At 48.6% G+C, this 27,185-nt stretch overlaps 1 protein-coding gene across 2 annotated transcripts in view; it reads right to left on the bottom strand.

Moving 5' to 3' along the window:
- TRMT61A (tRNA methyltransferase 61A) overlaps nt 1-27,185 on the bottom strand; it is a 384,858-nt gene that overhangs the window by 114,361 nt on the left and 243,312 nt on the right. For both annotated transcript variants that reach the window (XM_069638132.1, XM_069638131.1), the window contains exon 2: nt 21,519-21,873. In XM_069638132.1, the coding sequence (XP_069494233.1) occupies nt 21,519-21,849 (331 nt within the window). In that variant the 5' untranslated portion in view covers nt 21,850-21,873. The remainder of the gene's footprint in view (nt 1-21,518; nt 21,874-27,185) is intronic.

Below are 27,185 nucleotides of genomic sequence, written 5' to 3'. Positions count from 1 at the left end.
AGGCTGCTTTCTTGCACTCTAGGGTAAACATTCCCTGCTTAAACCACCTTGCTAGTGTATGGAGGAGGCTGCTTTCTTGCACTCCAGGGTAAACAATCCCTGCTTAAACCACCTTGCTAGTGTATGGAGGAGGCTGCTTTCTTGCACTCCAGGCTATACCCTGCTTAAACATCCTTGCGCGTGTATGGAGGAGGCTGCTTTCTTGCAATCCAGGCTAAAGATTTCCTGCTTAAACCACCTTGCGCGTGTATGGAGGCGGCTGCTTTCTTGCACTCTAGGGTAAACATTCCATGCGTAAACCTCCTCGCGCGTGTATGGAGGAGGCTGCTTTCTTGCACTCTACGGTAAACATTCCATGCGTAAACCTCCTCGCGCGTGTATGGAGGCGGCTGCTTTCTTGCACTCTAGGGTAAACATTCCCTGCTTAAACCTCCTTGCACGTGTATGGAGGAGGCTGCTTTCTTGCACTCCAGGCTAAAGATACCCTGCTTAAACCTCCTTGCGCGTTTATAGAGGAGGCTGCGTTCGTGCACTCTAGGGTAAACATTCCCTGCTTAAACCTCCTTGCTAGTGTATGGAGGAGGCTGCTTTCTTGCACTCTAGGGTAAACATTCCCTGCTTAAACCACCTTGCTAGTGTATGGAGGAGGCTGCTTTCTTGCACTCCAGGCTAAAGATACCCTGCTTAAACCTCCTTGCTAGTGTATGGAGGAGGCTGCTTTCTTGCACTCTACGGTAAACATTCCCTGCTTAAACTTCTTTGGAGTGTATGGAGGAGGCTGCTTTCTTGCACTCCAGGCTAAAGATTCCCTGCTTAAACCTCCTTGCGCGCGTTTGGAGCAGGCTGCTTTCTTGCACTCCAGGGTAAACATACCCTGCTTAAACCTCCTATGCGCGTGTATGGAGGAGGCTGCTTTCTTGCACTCTAGGGTAAACATTCCCTGCTTAAACCACCTTGCTAGTGTATGGAGGAGGCTGCTTTCTTGCACTCTAGGGTAAACATTCCCTGCTTAAACCACCTTGCTAGTGTATGGAGGAGGCTGCTTTCTTGCACTCTAGGGTAAACATTCCCTGCTTAAACCTCTTTGCGCGTGTATGGAGGAGGCTGCTTTCTTGCACTTCAGGCTAAAGATTCAGTAGGTGTCGGATAAGTTTGTTTTAGCTGTTATTTCAATTGCCCCACACAATGTCAGGCGTTGGCAAGACTTTAGTATGAGTAACTCACTACAATACCCTCTGTACTCTTAGTCCACTGCTGCCTCAACCACCTCTTTCCTATAAGTAGGCTGCCCTTCTTGACACTAGAAGGGATTGAAAAATACCCTCTGCACACACCATTCCGATCTGTGCCTTGTCCAGGCCCTACATGGGATCCTTCCATGCTAGTTCCTTTTCTCAAGATGTACCCCGGATTTAAACAGGTACTTGAGGGTTGCGAGGGGGGAGAATCACTGAAAGGTTGGACGAAACAGAAGTAACAATAGACAGTAAATCATGTGCCTTCATTATGGTATGAATGCAATGGTCCCTAAACATAATCATACATGTTATGGCAGAAGTGTAAGAGTGTAGGCAAATGTGGTTCTCAAGAGGGCTTTGCCAGACTGAGTCTTGGCTTTAGCAGGTAGAGCAATGCTGAATGTAAAGCATGGCCTAGTCCAAGCGGATACGCTGCCGCGTATCGCTCCCTTTCCTGCCCCTTGGGGGTTTTACAAGCTGGTGTGGTGGCAGGACAAGTGGTCTGACAAAAGATCACACATAACTTGTGATACAACACAATGACTTTTACAACGCAATTCTAACTCAAAGGTTACACCTAAAACAGGCACAGAATTATCTTTTCAGTTGAAACTAAGTCAACGTGAGGTGAAACATTTCAAAACTTGCATTATAAAAAATCGGTTTTGGGAGGACACTTTTACAGGAGTGCACTCAACTTCAGGACTACATAAGCCCAGGAACATCAAGAAAAGGTATGTTTGCTTGCAACTTTAGTAGTGCAGAGCTATTCATTATTCCGGCGCCAACTTCAGGCACGCACGTGCCCTCAAAGGTTGGCCCATTGTCCTAGCTTTGATAGCTGGGTAATGAGTGCATTGCTGGTCCAAGTTCTTCAGTGGAGGGAGATGTGAAAGACCCCACTCCGAGTCTGAAGAGGTATCCAGTGAATGACTTTAACCCAGACATGATGTGGGGAGCTGTTCCCAAAACTCAGGACACAGGAAGAACAACCAACTTATAAGCCACTCGGCTCCATGTTTATTCTTCAACCAACGAAAAGAGACTGAATATCTTGTTATCGTACAAACCCTGCTTAAACCTCCTTGCGCGTGTATGGAGGAGGCTGCTTTCTTGCACTCTAGGGTAAACATTCCATGCGTAAACCTCCTTGCGCGTGTATGGAGGAGGCTGCTTTCTTGCACTCTAGGGTAAACATTCCATGCGTAAACCTCCTTGCGCGTGTATGGAGGAGGCTGCTTTCTTGCACTCTAGGGTAAACATTCCCTGCTTAAACCTCCTTGGGAGTGTATGGAGGAGGCTGCTTTCTTGCACTCTAGGGTAACTATCCCTGCTTAAACCTCCTTGCTAGTCTATGGAGGAGGCTGCTTTCTTGCACTCTAGGGTAAACATTCCCTGCTTAAACCACCTTGCTAGTGTATGGAGGAGGCTGCTTTCTTGCACTCCAGGCTAAAGATACCCTGCTTAAACCTCCTTGCTAGTGTATGAGGAGGCTGCTTTCTTGCACTCTACGGTAAACATTCCCTGCTTAAACTTCTTTGGAGTGTATGGAGGAGGCTGCTTTCTTGCACTCCAGGCTAAAGATTCCCTGCTTAAACCTCCTTGCGCGCGTTTGGAGCAGGCTGCTTTCTTGCACTCCAGGGTAAACATACCCTGCTTAAACCTCCTATGCGCGTGTATGGAGGAGGCTGCTTTCTTGCACTCTATGGTAAACATTCCCTGCTTAAACCACCTTGCTAGTGTATGGAGGAGGCTGCTTTCTTGCACTCTAGGGTAAACATTCCCTGCTTAAACCTCTTTGCGCGTGTATGGAGGAGGCTGCTTTCTTGCACTTCAGGCTAAAGATTCAGTAGGTGTCGGATAAGTTTGTTTTAGCTGTTATTTCAATTGCCCCACACAATGTCAGGCGTTGGCAAGACTTTAGTATGAGTAACTCACTACAATACCCTCTGTACTCTTAGTCCACTGCTGCCTCAACCACCTCTTTCCTATAAGTAGGCTGCCCTTCTTGACACTAGACGGGATTGAAAAATACCCTCTGCACACACCATTCCGATCTGTGCCTTGTCCAGGCCCTACATGGGATCCTCCCATGCTAGTTCCTTTTCTCAAGATGTACCCCGGATTTAAACAGGTACTTGAGGGTTGCGAGGGGGGAGAATCACTGAAAGGTTGGACGAAACAGAAGTAACAATGGACAGTAAATCATGTGCCTTCATTATGGTATGAATGCAATGGTCCCTAAACATAATCATACATGAGATGGCAGGAGTGTAAGAGTGTAGGCAAATGTGGTTCTCAAGAGGGCTTTGCCAGACTGAGTCTTGGCTTTAGCAGGTAGAGCAATGCTGAATGTAAAGCATGACCTAGTCCAAGCGGATACGCTGTCACGTATCGCTCCCTTTCCTGCCCCTTGGGGGTTTATTCCCTAATGGACATTCCTTTGGCGCCTTATGAGACAGTGCTGTGGTGAATTGGGAGCACTAAAACCTTATTTTCCAAGATACTTCCGTTCTAGATCCATTTCAGGTTTTTGGCAGCCAGTATGCTGCATTAATCAAAACACTATGTTTCCCAGAATGCCTGGCCCACTGCTTCATTTCCACCATTGCAAGACCAGGTTGGGTGGAGGATAATCACACCTGTGGCTGGCAGGTGCAGCAAGCAGCACACCTGATGCATGTGCTCGTTAGCCAGCTTTAAAAACTTCAGTTTGGTCCAGCGCTGGTCATTGATTGTGTTCCCGTTTGCGACCGGTCCCTTGTTCCTGGTTCTTAGCTTAGTGTCTAGTTCCTAGTTTCTAATTTCTTGTTACCTTTCCCCTGGATTTCGAATTTAGGTGCTTATTAGTATCTTCTGTTTGGCAGTCAGCACTTCCCAGTGCTTTCCCTTTTCAGTGCAGCCCAGTTTGTCTGTGTTCTTCATTCCGTTGACTTTGCCTTTTTCTACAGTGCAACCTTTATCCTTAGACTCCCCTCATTTATAGATCTTCCATTTTGTACCATGTTCCTTTCGTGTGGGGAGAGGGGAGATTTTGCACTTGTAACTTCGTTTTCCCTGCTCCTGTTCCTTTACTTTCTCTTGGAGTTTGTTCTGTGTTGGTTATTAGATTTGGTGTGCTGTTGTATCCAGCTCGCCGTTTCATGGGAAGAACTAATCCAAGTGTCTTTTCTTCGCATCTTTTCGAGCACGTCATAGAACACGTGGCGCCTCTTTTTTTGGGGGGAATGTTTTACTAATCTCCACTGCAAGACCCTGAACTGGAGCCCAGTCTTCATACACGTGGATGCTTGATTGACACCATCTACTCCATGCAAAGTCCCACCTACACGTGCCACTTCTGGTCCTGATTCCTCTAATTCTCAGAATCATGGTTCAAGCCTATGTTTTCCTCACTATTCTATAAGCACTATTCCTACTTGTCCCTTGTCAGGCATCTTATGTATGAAGTTACAGTCTGTCTGGGTCCCTATTTGATCCACAGGGCTCGTGGGCTTCACTGACATTTTAATGCCATATTTCTCGACCTCATGAGTATTGTCCAAGTTATTCTATACAATACCATCAACAGTGTTAACTCACAGATCCTGTCGTTGCTTGTCGTGTATGTGGGCTTAGAGCTGACAGTACCTATAACAGTAAGTGTGGGTGAGGAGCTTACCGACATTTTTTGTAATCATAAGGAGCTTCTAAGTGCTTACCCCACATCCCTTTTCATACATGTTTATTCTTATCACACGCTACTTGCACATCCCGGGTTTTAGTGTACAGGTGTCTTGGTTCCTGAGTGCATGTTTGACACAAAGCTCTTCACTGTGTGATCTTGTGCACATTTCCCTTGCCATATTCCCTGCCTGTCCTCAGGACATACGGTCTGAAGAATCCACCTGATAGAACATGCTCTGAAAAGACAGGGAAGGTGCGCTTGACACAGACTTAATTAGCACGTCAAGCCACGAGTACGTGGGAGTACATGCTAAGAAAAAAACTCTGTACTGCCGTATTGCAGCCGGCGGGCTACAGAAACTAAGTATCTTTGCGTGGTAGGGCAGCACAGGAAACAAGTCATATTCACCGGGCATGGCAGAGGCGTTCGCAACATTTCTATCAAACACCAGATCTCTCCATAGACTGCTCCACAATTTAGACATATTTGCTTAACTTGAAATTTACACAAATATGTTACACATAAAATAGTCACGCGTCCACTGTATGCATTAGATTTTCATTAGCATTTTGAAAACGTTTCTATTTAGCCTGAGATGTACATGTTGAGATGTACATGTTTATGACCAATTCCTTACAGCTAGACATCCCTACTGCGAAACATTTGGTGGGTGGTGGGATTGGCTTTTTCTCCTCGTTTCCCACTCCCTCATACCAGCTGAGGGAGGAAGTCAGAGGAGAGGTGCATCCCAACTCATCCCTTGCCCCATTACCAGAGCCCTGGGAGAGAGGTTGCAGCTGCAGGAGGGCCATGGCGAGAGAAAGAGGCAGTGGGAACAGCCGGAGCGAGGTGGGAAGGGCAGCCTGTTAACCGTTGCTTGGTGTATGTCTGTGGTTGTAAGCAAGCGTAGGCCTCATTATAGAGTAAATGCGCGTCTCCTGTGCTTCAATACTTGCTGCACTGGGAGCAGATTCTGTAGTAGACTGTGCATTTGAATAGGGCCAGTTCTTAGCGTACCCCTTGATAGTTCTCTTTATAGGTCTGCTCTCTAACCTCGACTCCAGCTCTCCCTCAGTCCTCATCCTCCTTGACCTTTCTTCTGCTTCTAACACGGTCAACCACGCCACCCAACAGAATCGTTGTGAACCTGGGCATCATGAATCAGGCCCTGGCGTGGTGGTCCTTCCTCCTGGACAGTTCCTCCCTGGGTCCAAATTGGGTTCTTTCTCTCACCACCTCTCTCTCCACATGTGGTGTGCCCCGGGGCTCTCACCCTGGCTCTTCAATGTCTATCTGACCCCTTTGGCCCACCTGATCTCCACCTTCTCTTCTAACTTTCAGTGTTATGCAGATGACACTCAGCTCTCCTTCCGGCTTCCCTCAGCCTCCTCTTCTCCCTCACTCATTCCTGACTGTCTATCCGCAATTCAGGATTGGTGCGTCTCCAACAATGTGCGCCTCCAACAATATTTGCCTTAATGCCAGTAAGACTGAGATCCTGCTCATTGGGACCCCTGTGCCCGCTTTCCCCATCTCACTCTGGCTGCCCTCCTTGGGCACTCTACCCTCGCCTTCCTTTGCAAAAAACCTTGGCTTCATCTTCAACTCCAACCTCTCCTTTTCTCCTCACATTACGGACCTTGCCAAAAAGGCCCACCTCCAGCTGCACCTCCTCACAGGTATTCCACATTTCCTCACCGTGCCCCAGAAGCCTACTGTCTCCAGAGCCCTGGTTTTCTCCAGGCTGGACTACTGCAACAGCCTCTTTCTCAATCGGCCTGCCTCTACTCTCTGCCCCCAGCAACTAATCCAAAACAGTCCGGCAAGACTTATCCTTGACCTCAAGCCCAGGGACTGTATCTCTCGAGCCCTGAAATATCTCCACTGGCTCCTGGTGGCTGCAAGGATCGAGTTCAATAGCTTCTGCATTGTCCACAGGTCTTTCTGCTGGGGCCAGCACTATATCAAACTCTGTCGCCCGAAATAGCTTCCTCTTACAGCCCTTGGCTCAGCTACCTCCACTGTCTGAGGATCAGACGCTTCTCCAGGCAGAGAGTGGGGGGTTGATCTCTCCTCTGCAGTTGTCTCCCTCTGGAAGGGCCAGCCCTTTACTTTACTTTATTATATTTGTATAGTGCAGCCATGGACCCTTAGGCATTAGGGCGCATAACAAGATGGACAACAAGAAACACAGGGGGAGGGGGGGGAGTAAGAAGTAGGTGAGGTCAGAGTACAGAACTAGTCAGATAGGAGGGACGGAGGGGACGTGTCCAATCAAGTTGCGAAAACAGCCACGTTTTCAGCTTTTTTCTGAAAAGACTCAGGGAGGTAGGACCATGCAGCTCGGAAAGGAGCAAGTTCCAAGCCTTCGGCGCTGCAGCAAAGAGGGCTCCATTTTCAACCTTGTTCGTTTTACATCTAGGCGTGACCAGCAGATCTTGATTATTGGACCGAAGGGATCTGCTATTAACCTTTTTATGGATGAGGTTTTGCAAGTACAGAGGCAGAAGGCCGGATCTGCATTTAAATGTAATGACCAAAAGGCAGAAGCGGATTCGAGCTTCCACCGGGAGCCAATACAGAGCATGCCTCGACGAGGAGACATGGTCACGCGGGAGAGACCAACTACGACTCGGACGTGTCCATTCTGGATGACCTGGAGTCTCTATTGATGTCCGCTTTACGTAGGCCCAACAGAGTACTACTACAATAATCTATCTTAGAACAGATAATAGCTGTCGATATGGATGCAGGGTTATCCTGGGAAATAAAATGTTATGCCTGCCCCGCTCAGACTTGAGCCGGACCACCTGAAGTACCGAAAGCAGCTCAAAACCCTCCCTTTCTCCTGTGCATTCTCTCTATCTCTCGCTCCCTTGCTAACTTACCTGTCTGCTGCATCAACTGGTTGCTTGGTTCCCTCAGTCTAACTGGGTACCAGGCTCCTCCAGGACCAGTCTTCCTTGCACTGCCTCCTGGCCTACTGCGCACTTAGGAGCTGTAACCCCTACAGACCCCCTCCTTCTTGCACTTACTTAGATGGCACATTCCCCTTTCCTCTCCCTTGCACTTCGCTCTCCTTCCCCTTAGACTCCTATTGTCGCACTTGCACGATCCGAATGACGGAAAGCCTAATAGGATCGTTTCTGTTGTCCTCCCAAAGTCTTCCATCCCCTGTCTTGGGGTACCTAGAAACACTTGTGTACAGGCGCGTTATGAATACACCTAGAAACACTTGTCTACAGGCGCATTATAAATGGCACATCATTGCCTCTCCATAGCCAGAGCCGCATAGGAGCCAGACTCCATTACTGGAATGCCCTTCTGGCAGGCACCTCTACTAAAAACATCAATAGACTGCAAATAACACTTAACAACGCACTCCGCGCAGCCCTTCACATTCCTAGAAGTGACCACATATCCCAGGCCAGACGTGAAGCCCACTTGCTCCCAGTCAAGAAAAGGATAAACTTCAAAATCCTCACCCTTACACACAAATGCATCAGATCTCTCCGCCCCATCCTACCCATCAGAAACTATATCCAAAAACATCTCTGCCCGCCCTACTAGAAGCCACTATACTAACCAACTCCGCGTACCCTCCATAAAAAGAGCGCTTCCCACACGTAGCGCCGAAACTTTGGAATGCCCTCCACAACGCACTAAAAGCGGAACCCTCATTACTCGCCTTTCGCAAATCCCTCAAAACCCCACTATTCACATAACCCTCATTACACCCGAGCGCCTTAACCTGCTCCGCGGTGCAATCCTTCTATCTGCTAAATATATGCTTTCTGTTATTTTTGCTATGCTCTTTGTACCCCCTTGATGAACCTAAATGCAAATTCATACTACCTGCCGGACCTATGTATCTCCAAGATGAACCGTAAATGCAAATATAATGTGACTACTAAACCCTTCCTTTGTAACCAGCAATGTATATATGAAACAGCACCACGATAGCCCTGGGATGTTGTGCACTACAAAAATACCAATAAATAAATAGGTAAAATGAATCAAGGGTGTGAAAAATCTGCCATTGGTTCAAACTAGTGCTAGTCCCGCTGAGCATCAGCAGCGTTCCCCGCCCACGGATGTGTGGCGTCATCATTATTGTCAGGATTGAAACAGGAAGTAGAATTTAGGGACACAGCCTTGGTAAGTGAAAGACCTATGGCGCGCTGCACTGCTGTAGGGGTATGTGAAAGACCTATGGCGCGCTGCACTGCTGTGTGGGTTTGTGAAAGACCTATGGCGCGCTGCACTGCTGTGTGGGTATGTGAAAGACCTATGGTGCGCTGCACTGCTGTAGGGGTATGTGAAAGACCTATGGCGCGCTGCCCTGCTGTGTGGGTAAGTAAGACCTATGGCGCGCTGCACTGCTGTGGGGTTAAGTGAAAGACCTATGGCGCGCTGCACTGCTGTGGGGGTAAGTGAAAGACCTATGGCGCGCTGCACTGCTGTGGGGGTATGTGAAAGACCTATGGTGCGCTGCACTGCTGTGGGGGTATGTGAAAGACCTATGGCGCGCTGCACTGCTGTGGGGGTATGTGAAAGACCTATGGCACGCTGCACTGCTGTGTGGGTAAGTGAAAGACCTATGGCGCGCTGCACTGCTGTGGGGTAAGTGAAAGACCTATGGCGCGCTGCACTGCTGTGGGGGTATGTGAAAGACCTATGGTGCGCTGCACTGCTGTGGGGGTATGTGAAAGACCTATGGCGCGCTGCACTGCTGTGTGGGTATGTGAAAGACCTATGGTGCGCTGCAATGCTGTGGGGGTATGTGAAAGACCTATGGCGCGCTGCACTGCTGTGGGGGTATGTGAAAGACTTATGGCGCGCTGCACTGCTGTGGGGGTATGTGAAAGACCTATGGCGCGCTGCACTGCTGTGGGGGTATGTGAAAGACCTATGGCGCGCTGCACTGCTGTGGGGGTATGTGAAAGACCTATGGCGCGCTGCACTGCTGTGGGGGTATGTGAAAGACCTATGGTGCGCTGCACTGCTGTGGGGGTATGTGAAAGACCCATGGCGTGCTGCACTGCTGTGGGGGTATGTGAAAGACCTATGGCACGCTGCACTGCTGTGTGGGTAAGTGAAAGATCTATGGCGCGCTGTAATGCTGTGTGTGTCATGAACCATGGACATAGCCCCTTCTGGTCTTCCTGGTCCTGGTCCAGACGGAGAGTGTGCTCCTTGATACTTCCAACATGGCCGTGCCCAGTGCCGTGTTCCGTACTAGCCTGTACGTCAGACACGGCACGTTCTATAAATGGGCCACGCCCCCGCACCTCCGCGCGTCTCAACGCTATCTCTAGGTAGTGTCTCGACGTGTGTGTGCTGCTCGGCGTTACCCTTCCAAGTTCCTGGCCAACTCCCTTATTCTTTCTTCCCTTTTCCCCTGTTTCCAGTATCTCTTACCTTTCTTCGATCCTCTTCCTGGACGTCCTGGAACACGCGACTTCCTGGAACTTTGAACGCTCGCACTGGAGTCAGACTCGACTCGCGCGCACTTATACAAGTCCCGGTCCGGCCGGGAGAAGGAGTCCTCCGCGGAACGCCACAAGAAGAGAACTCAGGTGAGCCGGGGGGAAACCTTTGACAGATTGAGATGCCAAACGATCAACACTGATACCGCTATGGAGAAAGCGGTCCAGGACCTCATGCGCGGCATGCAGGAGCTAACAACCGAGGTACAGAACCTAAAGGCAGAGAACGCAGCCTTGAAACAATTAGTGCTGTCACCTGACTCTGCCAATAAGGAAAGCGTGATACTGGGTGGAGTGGTAGACAAATACGATGGCTCGCCAAAATCCTTACGTGGATTTCTGGATTCCTGCTTGGTGCATTTTACATTCAAGCCCTATTATTTTTCAGCTTCCAGGGCCAAGGTGGGCTTCATAATCTCCCATCTTACAGGGAATGCGTTATCTTGGGCCACTCCCCTAGTGAACTCTGGAGACGTCCTCCTGGATGATTATGATGCATTTATCCAGGCGCTCAAGTCTATGTTTGACCGCCCCGAACAAGTGTTCAGCGCCCAGGAACGCCTACTTGATTTTCGGCAAGGATCCCAGGATATGCTAACGTTCGTTACCAGATTCAAACAGCTGGTGAAGGAGGCTGATTGGGGCCCTGAAGCGAGTTTCACCTTATTTTGCAGGGGTCTAAATGACGATATCAAGGATGAATTAGCCAGAGTGTCTCTCCCCAGTTCGTTTCAGGCTTTGGTAGATCTAGCCTTAAAAATAGACTTTCGTATCCAGGCAAGAAGGGCTGAAAGGAAAAAGGCTAAGACTGCCTTTCAACGAACCCCTCAGGAGTCGACTGTGAAATCCGATCCTGTCTCAACCCCTGATAACGACTCCGAACCAATGCAAATAGGCGCCTTTCGTGGGCCAATTACTCCACAATAAAGAATGAGAAGAATTCACACCGGCCTGTGTATGTATTGTGCCTCAGACAAGCATCTCGTTAGAGAATGTCCTTTAGCCCCTCCACGGTGTTCAGGAAACGCCAGCTCCCGGCCCTAGATGGAGCGAGGTTTCGGGAGAAAGATGTCTGCTCCACATCAATCACATCCTTGAACTCTCCTGGACAGAATAACCTGGTGGTGCTACAGGCCTTTCTATCGCCCTCCAGGCACAAGACCTATCCCATACTGGCCCTGGTGGACTGTGGAGCTATGGGAATTTTCATTGATCAAGACTGGGTTATCAGACATAAAATACCATATGAGTCACGGAACATTAAACAGCCGGTAGAAGCAATTGATGGGAGACCTCTCTCTTCAGGACCCATAACCGTACAGACAAAAGAGGTCCGTCTCTCCATAAATCACCACCAAGAGCAGATTACATTCGACATCATAAACTCAGCCCATTACCCAATGGTTCTGGGTATGCCCTGGCTTCAAAAGACATAATCCGTACATTAATTGGACAGCAGGGTCATTGTTTCTGGGCTCTGAGTTTTGTATGTCCCACTGTTTATCCCTGGATCTCTCCTTAACACCAGCTATTGAACATTCAGGAGAGCAAAAAACCTCACTCATGGTTTCCAACATTGTACAAGTCCCAGAGGTCTACCAAGGATATACTGATATCTTTTCGACTGCCATAGTCCAGGCTTTACCCCCTCACAGACCCGAAGATTGTGCCATTGAGACAGATCCCTCGGCAGTAATTCCCTTTGGCAGAATGTTTATCCTTTCAGAACCTGAGAAAAAGGCCCTCCGAGAATACCTGGACATCAATTTGGAAAATGGCACCATAAGACCCTCAAAATCTCCAGCGGGTGCCTCATTGTTCTTCGTTCCTTAGAAGGATTCCAAGGAACTCAGACCCTGCCTCGACTACCGTGGTCTAAATCAATGCACCCTCAAAGATCGGTACCCTCTGCCTCTGATTTCAGATATCCTGGAAGCTGTCAGAGGCGCCGTAATATTCACGAAGTTGGACCTCCGGGGTGCCTATCACTTAATCCGTATCCGGGAAGGGGACGAATGGAAGACCGCCTTTAGAACGCCCTTTGGTTACTTTGAATATCTAGTCATGCCCTTTGGATTAGCTAATACCCCTGCAGTTTTTCAACGTTTCATGGATAGGGTGTTTTCTGACATGCTTTTTCTCTTTGTCATTGTCTATCTAGACGACATTTTGATTTATTCCAAGGATCCCTTGAAACATGAAGAACATGTCATGGCGGTACTACAACGGCTCCGTGAAAACAAGCTCTTGGTCAAACCTGAGAAATGTCTTTTTCACGTGACTTCAGTTCATTACCTTGGATTCATCCTCAGCCCAGAAGGAGTTGGAATGGACCCTTCAAAGGTAAAGGCCATACTGGCCTGGCCTGCTCCTACATCAGTGAAACAGGTTCAGTCTTTCTTGGGACTTGCTAACTTTTATCGAAAGTTCATTCCTACCTTTTATGAGCTCGTCCAACCGATCGTTGCTCTGCTGAAGAAGGATGTTCCCTTCATCTGGTCTTCCTCGCAAGAGAAGGCTTTTCAACGCTTGAAGACAAGATTCACGCAAGCCCCCGTCCTGGCTCAGCCTGACTTAGATCGCCCTTTCATAGTGGAAACGGATGCCTCCAACCATGCCATAGGAGCAGTCTTGAAACAGGTGCTTGAGGACAAGATGGACCACCCAGTGGCTTACCTCTATAGAACCCTAACAACCAGCGAAACCCATTACTCTGTCCTGGAAAAGGAGCTGTTGGCAATCCGCCATGCCTTCACAGAATGGCGACATTTACTCCTGGGTGCTAGATATCCAGTCCAGGTCCGTACGGACCATCGAAATCTACAAATTCTCCAATCTATGGAGTGCAGGAACAGTCGTCAGGCGCGTTGGGCCTACTTCTTCGCCCAGTACCAATTCCAAATCACTCATGTTCCTGGATCACAAAACGTGATTGCGGACGCCTTGAACCGACGTCCTGACTATTTAACCACTGAAGATAGGACTTATCCTACAATGTTTCCCAACACAATCTTTATAGCTCAAGCGATCAACCTCTTGGAAGAGATTCGAGCCAAAACCCAGTCCTCTGACCTCTGGAAGGACGTCTCTAGGAAGAATCCCTGGAACTTAAGAATCAAGGAAGGATACTTATTCAAGGACAATGCCTTGGTCATTCCCACACCGAAACTTCAACATAAAATAATAAGTCTCTGCCATGATACTTTTCATGCTGGACATCGTGGTGTAACCAACACGCTCCGTCTTATACAAAGACAGTTTTGGTGGCCGGAAATGAAATGCAAGGTACAAGAGTACATCAAGACCTGTACTGTCTGCAGTCAGAATAAGCATGACAATAAGAGACCGGCGGGCCTTCTATTGCAACCTACACTGCAAACAAGACCATGGGAATGTATAGCTACAGACTTCATCGTGGAATTACCACCTTCCCGGGGTTACACGACCATCATGGTAACCATAGACTTGTTTACTCATATGGCACATTTCACGCCTCTATATAAACTTCCTTCCTCTTCAGAGCTTGCAGGAATTTTCCTAGAACACATTTTCCGTCTTCATGGACTCCCTTCCAAGATCATATCGGACCGAGGACCGCAATATATTTCACAATTCTGGAAACATCTCTGTCGTGTTCTAGGGATTCAACGCGCTCTTTCATCTGGATATCACTGTTAAGATAGGTGTCTCGTGGGCGCTGAATACCTGAACTTCCAGTTGATGGTCGTGGCGAAGTAGCCAGGCTGTCCGACTGATGGTTGCTGAATGTGTAACGCGAGGAACCAGCTCAACACCCACCCTGAATTCAAACGAGGTCAGTGGTGAACCAGCTCCCAACGCCACGGATGCGCACTTCCCTGATTTGCGTGACGTCGGGACAGTGCAAGCACTGACAGGGAAGGCGGATCTTGACTGGATGGAAATTCCACAACAGGATACAACAGCTAGGCTCCAGAAGTAACGGTAGACTGATGAAGAGAGCTGAAGATGGCAGATCCAGTGGATGGACAAGTAGGCAAAGAACTCCAGAGAAGGCAGGAGGCCAGGCACAGAACCAACAGGCAAGGAGGCAGGGGGGACTAGGAACCCTGGGGCAGAACAAGGAAAAGAGCTGGAAGGCAGAAAGAGAGCGGGAAGAAGGAGGCCCAGGGAATCTACTGTCAAGAAAGGAAGAAGGCAAGAACTACCAGAGGCAGAAAAGGTAAGGAACACCAGCAGGGAAGGACAAGGAACACCAGCAGGGAAGGACAAGGAACAAGAGGCTGGCAAGGCTGAACAGGTGCTACTCAAGAGTAACACAGGCGAGGACGCGATCAGGAAACAAACCGCGTTGAGACGCGGTTTGTTCAAACAAACTGGCCCTTAATATAGGGCAGGCAGCACCCGGGAGGCTTGGAACGCAATCCGTGCTGTCCCCGGGTGCTGACGCGCCCAAAACGAGGCTTGGAAAGCAAGCTTGCAACTTTCCGAGCGCTCTGTGGACGGCGCATGCGCGGAGGGCGAAACACGGCCTTCCGCGCCTGCGCGAACCACGCGAACGGGAAAACCCGGAAGCGGCATGAGCCGCAGATGACCGAAGTCTCCCCAACCTGTATCGCGGGTAGATGCGCCAAGACGGGAAGCGCCGGGACCTGCAGATGCGCCCCGCACCCCAGGTAAGTGGCATGACAATCACCCACAGATCAACATGGCCACAGAACGTGTTAATCAAACCCTGGAGCAATATCTTCGTTGTTTCGCAACCAAGGTACAGGATGATTGGTCCCTCCTTATACCCTTGGCCGAATTTGCCTATAACAATTCAGATCACTCAGCGATCAACGTTAGCCCCTTCTATTGCAGTCAAGGTTTTCATCCCTCTATGTTACCTTCAGTTCTACCACATCCAACTCCAGTACCTTCACTTGATTCCTGGATTGAAACTCTCCTCAACATCCACAAGGAAGCCAAGGAACAATTGGGAAAGGCCCAGATTCGCACTAAGCGATATGCTGATTCCAAAAGAAGACCAGCACCCTCCTATTCCATTGGTGACCAGGTCTGGTTGTCCTTGAAACTATTACCACGACATCTACGCCCTAACAAGTTAGCCCCCCGATATTATGGTCCATTTTCCATAAAAGAAATCATCAATCCTGTTTCTTATCGGCTCAAGCTACCAAACTCCTGGAAGAGAATACATCCAGTTTTTCACACTTCTCTACTCAAACCCTACATCCACTCCACCCGGAAAACTGGCAGACCCAGTCCTGTGATTGTGGACAATCAGCTGGAATATGAAGTATCCAGAATATGTGACTCCAGGTACAAACGGGGTCGGCTTCAATACCTGGTCGAGTGGAAAGGCTATCCTCCTAGCGAGAGAACATGGGAACCACTATCCAACCTAAACACCCCACGATTGCTGAGAAGATTCCATCTCATACACCCTGGCAAGCCTGGTGGGACGGGGTTTCGGATGAGGCATGCTGTCATGAACCATGGACATAGCCCCTTCTGGTCTTCCTGGTCCTGGTCCAGACGGAGAGTGTGCTCCTTGATACTTCCAACATGGCCGTGCCCAGTGCCGTGTTCCGTACTAGCCTGTACGTCGGACACAGCACTTTCTATAAATGGGCCACGCCTCTGCACGTCTCAACGCTATCTCTAGGTAGTGTCTCGACGTGTGTGTGCTGCTCGGCGTTACCCTTCCAAGTTCCTGGCCAACTCCCTTATTCTTTCTTCCCTTTTCCCCTGTTTCCAGTATCTCTTACCTTTCTTCGATCCTCTTCCTGGACGTCCTGGAACACGCGACTTCCTGGAACTTTGAACGCTCGCGCTGGAGTCAGACTCGACTCGCGCGCACTTATACAAGTCCCGGTCCGGCCGGGAGAAGGAGTCCTCTGCGGAAGGCCACAAGAAGAGAACTCAGGTGAGCCAGGGGGAAACCTTTGACAGTGTGGGTAAGTGACAGACCTACCGCGCGCTGCACTGCTGTGGGGGTATGTGAAAGACCCATGGCGCGCTGCACTGCTGTGGGGGTATGTGAAAGACCCATGGCGCGCTGCACTACTGTGGGGGTATGTGAAAGACCTATGGCGCGCTGCACTGCTGTGGGGGTATGTGAAAGACCTATGGCGCGCCGCACTGCTGTGGGGGTATATGAAAGACCTATGGCGCGCCACACTGCTGTGTGGGTATGTGAAAGATCTATGGCGCGCCGCACTGCTGTGGGGGTAAGTGAAAGACCCATGGCGCGCTGCACTGCTGTGGGGGTATGTGAAAGACCCATGGCGCGCTGCACTGCTGTGGGGGTATGTGAAAGACCTATGGCGCGCTGCACTGCTGTGGGGGTATGTGAAAGACCTATGGCGCGCCGCACTGCTGTGGGGGTATGTGAAAGACCTATGGCGTGCCGCACTGCTGTGTGGGTATGTGAAAGACCTATGGCGCGCCGCACTGCTGTGGGGGTAAGTGAAAGACCTATGGCGCGCCGCACTGCTGTGGGGGTATGTGAAAGACCTATGGCGCGCTGCACTGCTGTGTGGGTAAGTGAAAGACCTATGGCGCGCTGTAATGCTGTGGGGGTATGTGAAAGACCTATGGCGCGCTGCACTGCTGTGTGGATATGTAAAAGACCTATGGTGCACCGCACTGGGGGTAAGCGAAAGACCCATGGCGCGCTGCACCGCTGTGTGGGTAAGTGAAAGACCCATGGCACGCTGCACCGCTGTGTGGGTAAGTGAAAGACCTATGGCGCGCTGCACTGCTGTGTGGGTAAGTGAAAGACCCATGGCGCGCTGCACTGCTGTGTGGGTAAGTAAAATGCCCATGGCACGCTGCACTGCTGTGTGGGTAAGTGAAAGACCCATGGCGCGCTGCACTGTTGTGTGGGTAAGTGAAAGACCCATGGCGCGCTGCACTGCTGTGTGGGTAAGTAAAAGACCCATGGCGCGCTGCACCGCTGTGTGGGTAAGTGAAAGACCCATGGCGCGCTGCACCGCTGTGTGGGTAAGTGAAAGACCCATGGCGCGCTGCACTGCTGTGTGGGTAAGCGAAAGACCTATGGCGCACTGCACTGCTGTGTGCATGAGGACAGAAGCACTGCTCCAGTAGGCAGCACCTGCGCTCGCTCTGCCCTTAATCACTGGGCTTCCTGCCAGGCTTTCTAGTCTGTATTATCCGCTGCCAGGGTCGGCTGCCCCATCTTTCCCGCTGCACAGACTTCTGTCCAGCTCTCCGTCTGCCCCATTTGCTTCGCCTCATCACGTGCATTCAGCCCTGCTAGCGTCTCTGCCGTGCACGGAGGGATCCATGCAGCGAGGCGATGGCCATGACTTTGGAAACCTTGTTAAAGATCAGGGCCTTGCTGGCTTGGCTGCAGTTCCATGGGAAGAACCGAGCCAAGTGCCTTCTGTTCGCATCTTTTCGAGCAGGTCACAGAACAAGTGGCCCCTCTCATTTGGGGGGAATGGGGGAGGGGCAAGTTTTACTAATCTCCAGTGCAAGACCCTGAACTGGAGCCCACTCTTCATAAGCGTGGATGCTTGATGGACACCATCTACTCCATGCAAAGTCCCACCCGCAGGTGGCCCTTCTGGTCCGGATTCCCCCAGTTCTCGGAATCCTTGTTAATGCCAGAGATTAGAGCAAAGTGCGCCATCTAATGCAACCTCTCCCAGCTGCCCAGACTGCTCAGTAAGTCAAGCGCTGATTGGCAAGACTGCGCTCTCCCTTGGTAACCGGTTAAAATGCGAGCGAGGCCGGCTCAGGCTTTTAACATTTCAGGTAGATAAACTGCCTACCATTAAAAGCGATAAGAGCGACGCGATATGCGAAGCACAGCCAGGTGGCAAAAAAAACACAGCAACAAGTTATTAAATTAGCCGGGTGGGCTCTGCGGGTCTCCGTCCAAGCAGCGAGGTAAACCCGAGCAGTGGCACTGATGTGGGTTTCTACCTCTCATGCAAGTGCCATGGGACACTCCCGGGTGTGCTGTGTGTGCTGCATGCACAGTCCTTGTGATCACCAGTTGTGTTGCGATTCAGAATGTTCGTGCGATGCACGCGAGCATCTGCAAGCTCAGTGTGGACACGTTGTCTTCACCACAGGACTGCACCCCGTGGGGCGCTCCTCGCTGCTGTGCCAAGCAGGGTTTGCAAGGCGATGGTCACTTAAAGCTTAACTGGCGGAACGCGCGCTCGCCATGGTTCCGCGAGTATCCCAGTGGCCTTGGCTCTGGGTGGCCTGTGGGAACGCGCGCTCGCCATCGTTCCGCGAGTATCCCAGTGGCCTTGGCTCTGGGTGGCCTGTGGGAACGCGCGCTCGCCATCGTTCCGCGAGTATCCCAGTGGCCTTGGCTCTGGGCGGCCTGTGGGAACGCGCGCTCGCCATCGTTCCGCGAGAATCCCAGTGGCCTTGGCTCTGGGCGGCCTGTGGGAACGCGCGCTCGCCATCGTTCCGCGAGTATCCCAGTGGCCTTGGCTCTGGGCGGCCTGTGGGAACGCGCGCTCGCCATCGTTCCGCGAGTATCCCAGTGGCCTTGGCTCTGGGTGACCTGCGACGCCTTTCACTTGTGTCGGTTCTCCAGGCAAGGGGACGCTTTGTCAAGACCCTGTTCATAATATAGAGACTTATGGACGGGTGCCCTGCACACCCAGGGGTTGCGAGGGCTCTCTGAAGCCCGGGTAGTCTACAGTGTAAAGCGCTCCCTGTATAATATGGTGTTGATGCTTTTTCACCCCTATAGACCACCATCGCAGGGAGCTGTACAGTGGCGGCACGAGAGCGCTATAGACGAGGGATGTGCTGCCCACCCCCTGCCCGCTCTCTGTGGCCAGTGCAAGCATTCGCCCACGCCCGTGTAGCCGCCCTTCTGGGTTTCCCTGCTCCTGGTTTCACCTGGCACTCGCTCACCGTCCCCTGTGACTCTAGATTGTCTACCCCTCACCCTTCATCGCTCGGGCCCTGCTCACATCTATGCTGTACCCCACATTACGACCCCCCCATGTAGTTTCCCCCGTTACCCTATACAGCACTCTGTTTGCTTTCCACAGCTCCGTCCACACTCTACAAATATCCCAATAATAACAAGAACATAAAAAAGACAGTCTCCTCCCCCACCCTAAAAACGGCAAAAAGATATTTAAAACAATGTGCAGACAATCGACTGCATCCCTGCCACCGAGTATGAATTCCATAATCCCCTGCCATGACAGCACAGTAGGATACAGCCCTCAGAAAGAGAAACAGTGTCTAAGGGTTGCCATGGAAACCACACACAATACACGTTTCTTCCACATACTGCACACTCAAGGCTGTGGCACAAAGCGCTATATTCATTCTCATTGAACAGGCCTCTTAAGAGAAATCTCATTTATTTCCTGGGGTGAGGAGGTGATACCCATTTCACCAATCTGCTGGGTGTTCAGCTGCCATGAAAGAGTAGGGGACTTGAACACCCTGCCCCAGCGTCCGCCATGCCAGGCTGGTTTCCCTGTCCTGCATAGACAGACATCCAAGGAGCGTTGCTTGCTTGAAGCCTTGGCCTTTCAACTAAGAAAGGCCCCAATCACACCTAAAACTCAACACCCATCAGCAGGGAACTCCCCCCTCACAGAAAGATAGCACAGCGAGTTGAGCACTCGCTTTGACATCCATGCAGAGCCTGCTGACGCAGGTTCGAATCCCGGCGGGGCCATACTCAGCCTTTCATCCTTCCAAGGTCGATAAATGAGCACCACACACCGTGGGTAATAATAAGCAGCGCCAGATACCGGAGGGTTCGTAGCGCTATATAAATGCACAACAACAAATGGAGACTGAATATCTAATGGGGAGATGGCTTCCCTGAATTGCTGTCCCTGATCCTACAAGAAATGGATGAAAGTCTATAATGGTTCACTCTCCGCTTACCACTTCTACACCTCAAACCCAAAACAATGTGCGACCCTACACAAGTTCGCTGGTTTACACATGTTCGCTGGTTTACACACGCTTCCTAGAAAAGGGTCCTTAGGAGCCAGGAGTTATACAGCCTTTCAGCTCCAGCAATGCAGGGCGTTTAGGACGCAACAGTCAACCAATGCATAGGTTTCATGCAAACTCCCACCCTACCCTTTCATGTGAAGTTGAATCTTGCCCCCCTAAATCCATCACATAGCCCTACACTACAATAAATGGTAACTTATGTCAGATTAGCCTCACATTTTTTTTAATTGTTTTTATTTTGAAAGGTTTTATTGGTTTAAAATATAGACAAACCTTTAGCCACATTTATTCATAAAATGACATTACATGTTCTCCACATAATACAGAAATAATTTACTTTATTTAATATGTTCATTCTTCCAGTCCAATTTCGATCATATTAAGTTTTTTAAAGATTTTTAGCAATAGTTTTATCAACACAGGAGATGGAAATTCGGTTTCCTCTTAGAAGTTCGAGCCACCAGTCTTCCGTGGTTCGCCAGCTCTGTTTTTTAGTAAATTCTTCCATAAAAATTGTTTTCTCTTTCTTCATATTAGCCACACATTAAAGCTCATTTATTCACAGACAACTTGGATATTCTCAATGTTCACCCTATATTTGCTCGATTTCGACGCTAACTGGCATTTCACAAATCTAAGCTTCCACAATCATTAGCCCCAGCTCTTTATCATATTACTTTGTCTTACCCTTTTGACCTTTTATTTTTGACCCTCGTTCACTTTCCCCTTCACCCATTTGCCCCCCTTTTCGCAGATTCCAGGCCTGAAACCCCTGGATGGGTCACAGTGCGCTTCTTTTTACAAAATCCTAGGCACCCAGATCTACCATGGCGATTTGGCAGAGTATAGAAACTTTGTACATAACAGAGGTACCTCAGGATTAAGGGGGCGAGCTGCAAGAGAACAGCTAAGCAAACACACAGAATTACTCAAAAGCATGCCTTGGGCACCTCCACTCATTTGAACACAAGCCCAGGCATGGACTCGCACTGCGATAGCCCACTATTCTGGAAACAATGAGTAGACTAACCTACATTTGTATTCATCTTATCGTTTAAATATGAAATCTTTCATGATCCTAAATACAATGCCAAATCTTCACAGTCAAGGTGTTTAGTAAGTCTTAAATAAAATGGAAGTGCATTGAAACATTACCCGATTCGCAGACGACGGATCCCGGCTTTAGTTCCAGCATCATTGTGATCATCGAGATGTCCGTTGAATACAGAATCTGAGTCCTGTGGGGTAGATTCACTGTCCACAGCTCGGGGGTTGGGTGAAGGACGTAGACCCATCCGCCTTTGCTGCAAGTCACCTTTGAGCCGAATGGCTTTCCGATGAGGTCAGCGGAATGCCGGATAACGCCGTATTTCGTCTGAGTTTGGCTGCCATGTTGAACCTTCACGGGAAACATAGAATCATGGCCCAGGAAGATGATTGCGGTGTCCCCCTCTTTCATCAGTTCTCCGTACTCAACAAAACTCATCCTGGAAGTCTTCTCGGGAGTTTCCTTAAAGGAAAGAAAGCAGATATCTTTAAGTTATGAAAGCAATCTAATTGTAAACAAACCGCCTTATTATGGGATGGAAAAATTGAGTCCAGGAGCGTATTCATGCAAAACACAATAAACGAATAAAGTTAATGATCGTCAAATCTATTTGTCAAATAGCACCAGCTCCCAAGAATAATTATTGGAAAGAAGGTACACATTTTCCAAGGAGTCCTCCCAGGTACCCGGCATGGTCTTTCAGTTATCATACAGATGCTGCTGGTATGCTTGGAAATGTTTTGAGAGGTCAGCCGAACATGAAGAGGACTCCGGACGCTGGACTCGTGCTTATTTTTAGTTCATCCCAACAGGTAGAAAGCCCTCCTGTCATTTGCCAGATCTCCGAGCGGCCATCCTTAAAAGTATCTACTGGAGAATTGCTCAAATTGGAATAGTTCGCTTTATGCTTGGAATCCAGCCACCACTACCCACAATCATGACTGTCTCAGCTCAATAGATAGTACATAGTATAAAATGTCCTCCCTCTTGAACGCATGCAGCTATGGTAGTGATTTGTAACATCTCTTGATTTACTAGACTCTGTCAAAAATCATAAGCACATGTCACCAAGCTATAGCTCAACAATATACATGGCCTGCTGATTACAAACTTCTATCTCTTGCATAAAGTGGAACATGGCAGCACAGCAGGAGTGACAGAATGGATGTTGAGAATGGGGGCACACGCGACAGTGGCCACCTATGCCCCTCCCTGTCCAAATGTCTCTCCTATTATTAGGATCTCATCTCATAAGAAAATGGCAGGCCTATTTAAGACTCCTGGAAAGATTTCCAAACCCAAGTTTAACTCCCAAGAGACCTCCCCACCAGACGGTGCAATCTCGGCAAAAGGTATAAGAATTAGGAAGAGGTTAGAAGTCGGCGAGATGAAGCACCATAGAGCACAGGCCTACTAGACAACACTCTGGAGACTACACCAAAATTGAAGTGCTTCAATGCATGTTCCACCACAGTCACGTCCACGCCTTGCCTTAACCGGATGCATGTAATCCTGGTTGCCGAACAAATCGCACCAGAGATTAGAATAACTCAAGGTGAATTGATCACAGTGTTGTGGAAACCATCACCAGCAATACTAAACCACAAGAGGCGAGGGGCCTCCCAAATAGCCACAGACCGAATCCTACACCAAAGATTCTGTATGCTTTTGTAATATCCTACGAGGGGGCTAATAAAGTCCTTGCCCTAAATTCATTAGGCATGCCCAGCTCCAATACAGATTCACTTTAACCAACAATAGTTACTCAACTTAAAGACCACATACATCTAAATGGGCGGTGTCAACATCCTGGGTTTAAGTCGGAAATATATAAAATGCAAGAGAAAAGGAGATGGACGATCTAGATCAGGTTCCTTCATGGCTGGGTTAGTCAAAGACACTCTAAACAAACACTAGAAAGACCAGTGGCTTCCAGACACCATTCATACATAGGCAGCCACCTCAAACAACTAAAGGCCAAAATAAACAACACACACAGAAAACAGGTGCTAACCGTGGGCATGCAAACAAAGCTCATTGATGGAGAGGAACCTGGAGGGAATCTGTCCTGCTTCCCCATTACTGCCTGTAAAGGGATGTGGTGAAGTACCCTTAATGCAGAGAACATATTGCAGAACAGGAAGTCTTTTGGTTCACTTTATTGTCATGTACTACCGCCAGCAGCCCCACAGACTAGGGGAAGGACTAGAGAGAGCAGAGGAGTTGGATGCAAAGAGGGGGAATTGCAGAAATGCCCTAAGATTGCTATGTTTAGAAGCTGGAGAAGTAGGCTGTAGAGAGACAAACCCAACTCTGCAAGTCAGAATGAAGTCCTGGGCAGAAGCGAGAATGAGAAGTCATTGCACGTAAGAGGAGACCTCACGCCACAGAGGAAGACCAAGGACGAGCAGCACTATGCCAACACCGGCTGTAGGAACCCTGTGGAGTCACCAGCAGATATCGTAGTGGCGAGAGCATAAGAAAGCAGGCATGGCAAGATTGAGATGAGAGGGACACTGGAGAGGAACCAAAGAATGTTGAAGGATAACGAGACAGCACAGAGGCCACCACACTGAGAGGAGGGACTAAGGCCAAACCCTGATAAAGGGAGTGCTGCAGTGCTGAATGCTGGAACTTATGGTGAAAGTTCTGTGAGGGGTCAGAAATGAAAGCTGGACACAAAGTTGTCATGTTTTTGGTTATAGACTAGAATAAAAATTCAACTTAAATGGGTTGGGAAAATGCCTCTCTGGCCCTATTCTAAAGAGGGGTTTCCCTACCAAAAAAACAAAAACAAAGGATGTCTTTGTTCAGGATGTCATTAATCAAAAAGCTGTACTTTTGTCCAAAACTTTCTACCCTGACCCTCACACTAAAACAAAATAACACAAAATAACAAAGTGACAAGGGAAATCTGGTACTTGTAAAAAGTCTTCAACAAAAAAGTACAATGGCTCCAACGTAAATGGTCTCCAAAATAGATGGGAAAAAATACCTTAATTCCAGATGGGTCATTCATTTCCCCTGGATTCTTCACTAGTATCACAAATGTTTCATTAACTAACAATACTTTATGTCTTTCTTGGCTCACAACAATACTGTTATATGAGCACAGTTCAATCTTGTAAGTTCTGTAACCAAAGTTCCTTCTTTTAAGAAAAAAATGTCATTCTTTGTTACCACTTCTGCTCGGCGCTCCTTGTAGGTTTGAAATGTGTGTGGTATACTCCCCTGACAGGACTACATGCATTTCCAACTGCCTGGTGTACTCTCCTGCCAGGACTTCTCTTATCTTGCACTTTCTCTTTATTTTCAAGCAACATATACCCTTCTTGCTGGTTTGGTATATCTACTTGACAAACAATCCTCTTTTCACTTTACTTTTCAAAGTTTCACAATGTTCAAAATGTTGCGCTCTTAATTCATAAGCATCCTTCGTTTCTGTTTTCGTACCTTCCCAAGGTTGCAATTCTCTTTTGCGCAATTGCCAAAACGCACCACAGTCCCCACTTTGCTTTAGCAGACTCACTTGATCACTGTAGAATTTCCAGACTTCCTCGTGCTTACGCAGCGCACCTTCATCGCTGGTCTCCTACTCTGGGTGGCTCCAGCGTCTCTCCAGGCTCTCTCGTGGATGCACTCCTGCACGCAGTCTTCTCTCCGGTTCTGGAACTTCACTGCCCAGAACTAGTTGGGGTGGTAGATTTGGAATTACCAAGTGTAATTGTTTTCCCAAAATCTTAACAGGGAGGCCAGTCATTGGATGTCCTGCTGTATGGTCATGTATACACCCTATGATTTTCCGTCCTGTAGCTCTCCACCCCTGGGGAAGTAAATCAGCTCTTATGGCACATAATTTACCTCCGGTACCTAAATGGGCCAAATGATCTTCCCTTACAATACAACTGGTATTCTTTAAAGAGGTGTATCCCCACTACAGAGCATAGCACTGGATTTCACGAGAGATGCCATTGCTCTAGAATTAAAAGATATAGAACCTGATTCACAGAAGTGTTTGATAATGGCGCAATCCCATAGGAAAACGCTCTGTGAATCAGGCCCATGGTGCTTTCATAGGAGAAACAAACATCTAATTTTTGTTGCTCTTCCGGCGAATTAGTCATTTTTGGGTGATGAAACGGGCAATGGAGTGTAAGATGTTTTAAACTGTCATTGGAGGAAAAAGGCAGTGAATACGGCAAGGGAAACATGCACAAGATCACAATGAATAGCTTTGAGTCAAACAACATGCACTCAGGAACCAAGACACATGCACACTAAAACCCAGGATGTGCAAGTAGAGCGTGATAAGAATGCAAACATATGAAAAGGGATGTGGGGTAAGCACCAAGAAGCTCCTTATGATTACAAAGAAAGTCAGCAAACTCCTCGACCACAATTGTTGTTACAGGTACTGACAGCGCTAAGCCCACGTAGAGGGCAAGCAACAACCGGATCTGTGAGCCAACACTCTTGATGGTATTGTATAAGGTAACAAAGACAACACTCAAGAGGATGATAAATACCACCTGAAATGTCAGTGTTGCCCACCAACCCTGTTGATCAAACAGGGACACAGAAAGGCTATAACAGCAAAGGGAGGATAACATAATACATAAGACTCCTGACCAGGGACAAGTAGGAATAGTGATTACAGAGTACGGAAAACATAGGCATTCACACAGGAGCTGGCTACAACAGCACACTACATCTAACAATCAATACGGACCAAAGGGAGAAGTGCAAAGGAAAACCTGGAGAAGACTCCAAGAGAAAGTAAAGTAACAGAAACAGGAATAAGAGTGTCTAAAGCATCAATATTTCACTGCACAATAGGGCAAAGGCAACAGAATAAAGAACACAGAAACTGGGCTGCATATAAAAAGGAAAGCACTGGGAAGTGCCGACTGCAAAACCGGAAGACCGAAAGGGAATCCAGGAAGCAGGAATTACTAGTAAGCACACTAAATTCGAAATCCAGGGAAAGGGAGCAAGAAAATAGCAACTATTAACTAGCCACTAAGCTAAGACCCAGGAACAAGGGAATGGTAACAAACAGGAACACTGCATTAATGACCAGCGCTGGACTGAAGCAAACGCAGGCTTTTAAAGCAGGCTGAGCACATGCCTCTGGTGTGCTGCTTGCTGCACCTGCCAGCCACAGGTGCTGCATATCCTTCACCCAACCTGGTCTTGAAAGGGTGGAGATTAAGCAGTGGGCCTGGCATTCTGGGAAGCATAGTCTTTTGACTAAAGCAGCATACTGGCTGCTAAAAACCTGGAATGGATCTGGAAAGGAAGTAACATGGAAAATAAGGATTTAGCAATCCCAATTCACCACTGTCTCATGAGGTCCGGAAGTAAAGTCCAGTAGGGAATAAATCCCAACTCAGGTCTCCAAGAGGCAGGGATCGAACCGTGACAAACTTCCACAGATACAACATACCACGCTAAAGAATGGCAATTTCCAAAATACTCAGAATTTTCCCAAGAAAGATCTAATTCCTCAGAATATGAGACATCAGTTTCTTTATTCTCTGGTTTTATGGTTCTTTGAGAAGCCCTTTAAAGTGTGTCGATATATTAATAGGTTTGGTTTCTCTCCTCAAAGTTTTTCTTTTAATCAATTTGCAATCCGTTTCTTTTATTACAGGATAGAAAAATACTAATTTATTATTTTTCAAATTATTCCTAGGTTTTTCTTTGGTGGATTGTTCCCAAGAAATCTCATACACCGGGATCCCCACTATTGTACCCCTATTGATTTTAATAGG

The sequence above is a fragment of the Ambystoma mexicanum genome, chromosome 14 (assembly GCF_040938575.1).
Source record: "Ambystoma mexicanum isolate Mex_15411 chromosome 14, UKY_AmexF1_1, whole genome shotgun sequence".
Lineage (NCBI taxonomy): Eukaryota > Metazoa > Chordata > Amphibia > Caudata > Ambystomatidae > Ambystoma > Ambystoma mexicanum.
The sequence above is the reverse complement of the archived record's forward strand: the minus strand, read 5'-3'. Positions and strand labels throughout refer to the sequence as shown.